Source organism: Thamnophis elegans, chromosome 9 (genome assembly GCF_009769535.1).
Source record: "Thamnophis elegans isolate rThaEle1 chromosome 9, rThaEle1.pri, whole genome shotgun sequence".
In the NCBI taxonomy this organism is placed as follows: Eukaryota; Metazoa; Chordata; class Lepidosauria; order Squamata; family Colubridae; genus Thamnophis; species Thamnophis elegans.
This window is the reverse complement of record NC_045549.1, coordinates 56,724,938-56,730,329: the sequence shown is the minus strand read 5'-3', so window position 1 is coordinate 56,730,329 and position 5,392 is coordinate 56,724,938. Positions and strand designations below refer to the sequence as shown.

Genomic DNA, 5,392 nt, shown 5'->3' with positions numbered 1-5,392 from the left:
TCCCAAGAAATCACAACTCATGACAAAATGTTATAGGACCAGGATTACAACCCCCCCCCCCCCAAATATGAAGCTTTTTCATCTTACCTCTCTACCTGTAACAGAGCCAAAGAAATGATGTTCATGCATTGAAAGCCATGGGTCTTTGAGTTTGGGGAAACAGACTGATAGAATAGCCCCACTGTTGCAGAGACTGGAAATCTGAATTGGTAGCTGAAGGCGTTCTAAAATTAATTTTATTGCACTAGCAAAATTTATTTTGGACCACATGCTGTTGTATCAAACCCACATGGCTCTTGGTTGTTGGAGTAGAAGAATGACTAAAGTTGTTTTAAATTTTCAAAAGAGCTTATACTTCTGACTGTCTGCGGGTGCTAAATGTTGACATTAAAAATGATATTAAAAAAACAAAGGATTAGATGAGATGAATTTAGAGTACTCAGATTAAGGGCAAATCGTCTTGCTTAAAAACAAAGTCTGCTATTTATAATGATGTCTCTAGACCTCCAAGGTCCTTCCAACTCTGTTATTCTGTTCTGTTCCCTCCACCCCCAGTCTTGAATAAATCCAAGACTATGGGCCATCTCAGAACCACCATTCTGCCCTCCCCATTAAAATAATGATCCCATTTAACAAAATGATACCCCTTGCCTCATTAGGGTGGAGGACAAATTTTGCACAGCAGTTAGAGAATTCATTTCTTCATTAATATTGCCAATTCTGTCCCATGGATTTCTCTTCCCCCACAATTCTCTATGCTGATCAATTCCACTTGCTTATCTGAAATGCTAGTGAGTAGATGGTGGCCATCAGACTCACTAAAATTTAGTTCTGAGTTAGTGCATTTTGGGCTGCATGCAAATTATGGACACATAGAAAAGAAAATTGGGACAAGCAGAGGACAGAACTACAGAGAACAATTTTAAAAGGCTTTATTTTTAGCAATATACATTCAAAAAGTAAAAAAAAAAGTGCATAGCACCGAAATAATCTCATTGGCTAGAAATATACAGGAAAGAATGAAGCAATACATGGAACTTTTCACATCTTTGTAACTTTTGCATAGCTCACTATACAGATCCATTTTTATCCAAGCCCGGCCCTCTTTTACATGTGCCACAATGGGAATGAGACTATGATTGCAAGACTGTGGCCTCCATCTTAACTTTTTAAATACTTTCCCACCACCAGACACACCTGAGATCCATTGAAAAATAGTTTTATTGTATCTTTGATGAAAAGGCTCATTTTTACTCTTCCTTTCCTAAATACAATATATCACCCCCACCACCCAGACTTCCTTTTCTTCTCATCTTGCCTGATAAAGTGTTCTTAGACATCTTGGGCACTGATGTGCAAACATCAAATTGGCCTAATAAAAATATGCATATTATGCAAAATTGCATATTATGACACAGAAAACAATTGCTGGCAACCCTTCCATCAGATTTATCCCTTTCATTTGATACTTTTCTCCCAAATTACACAGAGGAAGGAAGGATTGGGTGACAGTGGAGAGGAATAACAGTTACAGTCACATTTTTTTTTTAAGAAAAAGAACAAAACCCATTGCATTTACTTTCACAAGTGGAGTTTGACTGGATGCACCAGAGAAAAATTCAGATTGTTTGCTCTTGATATTGTTTGCGAGATAGTTGTGCCCATAATAACTCAAGGCCTTTGGTCCACCTCCCTTCCATTTCTAACTGCACTTTTTATCTTGTACCATTGAAATGATGAAGTAGCAAAGATTTTGCCACGTCTCAGAGCAGTATTCTTCAGCCACCTTTTTCTGATCCACGTAATCAATATCTTCCACACAATCACTGGATTCTTTCTCTGGCTGTTTGGGTGTTGGTGTCTCTGGCTTGGCGTCCATAAGCATTCTAAGATGGGCAGTAGGTGGCCCAGTCTTACAGACTTTAGATTTTAAAAGAGTTTTGGGGTCCTTGCAGAGATTCTTCTGCTTCTTTAGAGATCGAGTGATTTCTTTCCAGAAGACCTTTTGCTTTTCTGCATACTGTGGGCAGGTAGAAGGGCTGCCAGAAAAAGCACAGGAGAAAGCATCTTCCCCTTTTTTGCAGTCTACCTTTAGCAGAGCGGTCTCTTTCTCATTTATAGTCCAGGAACATTCAGCCTTCTCTTTAGTTGTAAACTTCCCTTTTGTGGGAGAACCTCGTTGTCCTCTGTTTCTCTGGCCCTTGGCATTCTTATTAGGTCCAGCCTGGGCTCTTCCCGCTCTGCCATTATTTGGTTTCTCTCTTTTTCTCTCTTTCACTGTTTCACTGTCAGCTTGCAGCATTTGACAGAACATCATGAGGATACACAGCAGAGCAAAATGTTTGGTCTTCATGTTTCCTAGTGCTTTTTAAAACCTGTTTTAGAAATAAAAATCCCTTGTAAAAATATGCATCTACTTTTATGTATGCTTGACATGCCCTAAAATAATCAATTATCTATTATTAGCAAATGTTGTAAAATAGGACAACATCAGTGCTACTCCTAATGATATTTTTGAGCACGAACTCTTAAGACTGCTTAAGATAAATGGTAAAAATATTCCTCCTTACACGGAACCCATAGCATGATCACAATGTTCCTAAGTGGAGATACATGGGACAATCTGAAGGGTTAATTCATATGAATTTGGTGGCCTCCATTACTAATCTGGTGCTGAAGTTGGATGACATTTGAGCATGGTGTACACTACACGTTTTTTTTTCCCTAACCTCTATTCAAGCAGATAATCATCAGCAAGTGAATAGGGTTAGAATAAATTATTAGTGCCGATTACAACTGCTTTCTATTGAAAGGAACTGAAGAAACATCATTTGAAGGAAAGTATTTATAACCATATCAATTCTTTAGCAGCTAAATAATTACCAAAAGTAGGGATATCGGACCCTAGAGAAATGGAGAAATGTTAAAAATGTAAAAAGAATAATATGACCAAGAAGATAATCAACAACTAGCAAAATCTATTTTGCTGCTGTTTTGCTTACAGCATCTTTAGCAGGGATTCAATTAGATTGTCAGCTAATGTGAAACTCTCATTGTGGAATAAATCTCATGTGGCAGGGTTATTATGAGTTCCAGAGAGGAAAGACTGATAAAACAGTAAATATACCTTTAAACAGAGTTATGATTCCATAGCATTGGAGAATTCTATTTAAAAAGAACCCTGAAACTCTCCACTCTTATTATTTTAAAGTAATCATCTCAGTCATGAGTCACATCTTCCTTACTCCTTTCTGGTTCTGACAATTCAGATCATGGAACAAAATCTCCTGCAATCAACCTGCCACATTTTTGATATATGTGAAATGCACATAAGTGAACTCAATCAATTTCAAACTACTTTTTACTAAGTACAGTAAACCAATCCATTCACATCACAAAGTGAATACTATTTAGTGGGAAGACTCTCTATTTCATCAGAGGATTGGTCTATTTCATCAGAGGATCCAAAGTCTGACTTCTGGTAAGGCAGATTGCAAATTGACTTTCTGCAACTCAACTTTTCTGCCTTGCTGAAGACGGAAATCTAATACCATGATCTTCAGTCCACAGACTTGAAAGAGTTGAATCTGCACAGATATTAAGATTGCAATCTTATGCCGACCTACTTGGGATTAAATAACACGATGCATTCTCAAGGGACCTGCAATGCATAAATGCATTGGAATTCAGGTATTTTATGTTATGGTACAGTCCCACAGATTTATTACAAAGAGACAAAGTTCATCTTGATATACTTGTGTTGGTTACCATTAATTACTGATAAGAAGTCTTGGAAGCTGCAATCAGGAGCTGACATGATGGAGACTCAATACTTTTAATACTTTCCTACTAACTATCCACCCACAGAAATCCCTACTGTTTCCTTCTTGTTGGGGAAAATATACTATACCTTTCTGTTCTAAGGGCAGGGGAAAATTGACTTGGTAACTTTTACAGAAAGAGAGATGGTGAGGAATGGATGAAGCAATGTCTGGTTGGGGATAGCTGTCAAGAACAGCCTAGAAATAAATAACTACATGTAATATGTAGTTTGGTCTTCAGAAGGCAAGCAAGAAATCTAATCTTGCAGTTCTGAGCAGTTTTTCACTGCTGATAAAAAAAGCGCAATTATACATACCTTTTGCTGTCTTATAAAAATCACGCTGGCATGCCTCTGAAGTATGGCACATTTCTGCTTATTTATATACTCAAGAGACACACCTACATGACTCCAGAATCCTATAGCTTCATGGTAGCAGATTTGTGTGGTTTACTCACTTACCAAGACACACCTTCTGGAACAGGCCAAATCAAATTTGCAACAGTAGAAAAAGCAGGTGAGTACAATGCAGTGAAAGGTGTAGATTTGAGAAAGAGACGATGTATAATAAGCTCCCTCATGCCCTGCCTGAGGCTGAGAGTAGAAACTTCCAATGGATAATGGCAAGTTCAGAGCAGGAAAGGGTTTGCCGATGGATAGAAAGATAAAGTGATACCATGAGCCACGGAGTGCAGCTAAGTCCTTGTCATCACCTTTTCTAATATAATGAACAGAAGTCCCATTCATTGCACTGGAATTTGCTTTCTCCTGCCAATCACCTTGTAGCAACACTGATTGAACACAGAAATAGACTTTGCCTTCAGTGCTGAGGTCTTTTAATCTGGGCAAATTGTCAAAAAAAAAAGCTAGACAGTGGCCCAGAAATAAAAGCTTAAAGGCTATAGTGAATATATCAACTGGCTTACCAAGAACTTTAGTAGACCACAACAAACAAAATCTTTTGTCGGAGAGTTCCTGTGTCATGTCTATGGGCACACTGGTGATGGAGATAACTTTCTTCCCAGGCTGCACCTCCTGGTCTTGTCTGGCTCAGCCATCTTGGCAGCCATTTTACAAACAAGCAACAGCTTCCCTATGGTGACTATGGCTCAAAGTTCTCCACTGGCCAAAATTTTTGAGAGACCAGCTAATTCCACAACACATGTGTTTGAGTTTAAGGTCTTGTGCTGGTAGTGGTGTTTTCAGAAGCAGAGTTGATTTCTGCAGCCATTTCCTTATTTCTTGTTCTTACCAGGAACATGCAGTCAGGGGAGGCAGGGGAGGCAGAGCCTCACCACTGTCATCATGAAAAGAAAAAAAATGTAAAAGGAAAAAGGCAAGAGCTGAGGTCAGGCTGAGCTAGTTGCTGCCAGAGTCACCGTGGATGACTCTGGTTAACTGTTTTAAAAAGCCTCTAAAAAGCGCCCTCTACAGGAGGAGGCAGGAGAACAACGTGCCTCATCTAGGCTGACTTTAGACGTTTTATGATCACTCGAGCAAAGTTAAGCAAGGGTTAAAAGCCTAAAAATTCCTGATGTAGGTGAGGCACGTCATTCTCCTACCTCCTCCTGC

At 38.9% G+C, this 5,392-nt stretch overlaps 1 protein-coding gene across 1 annotated transcript; it reads right to left on the bottom strand.

Annotated features, from left to right (window-relative positions):
• Positions 1-988: 988 nt before the first annotated feature.
• On the bottom strand, positions 989-2,375 carry LOC116513532 (fibroblast growth factor-binding protein 1-like). Its single transcript, XM_032224667.1, has one exon. It carries the CDS (start codon positions 2,351-2,353, stop codon positions 1,703-1,705), a length of 651 nt encoding a protein of 216 aa, XP_032080558.1. The 5' UTR covers positions 2,354-2,375; the 3' UTR covers positions 989-1,702.
• Between the last annotated feature and the right edge of the window lie 3,017 nt (positions 2,376-5,392).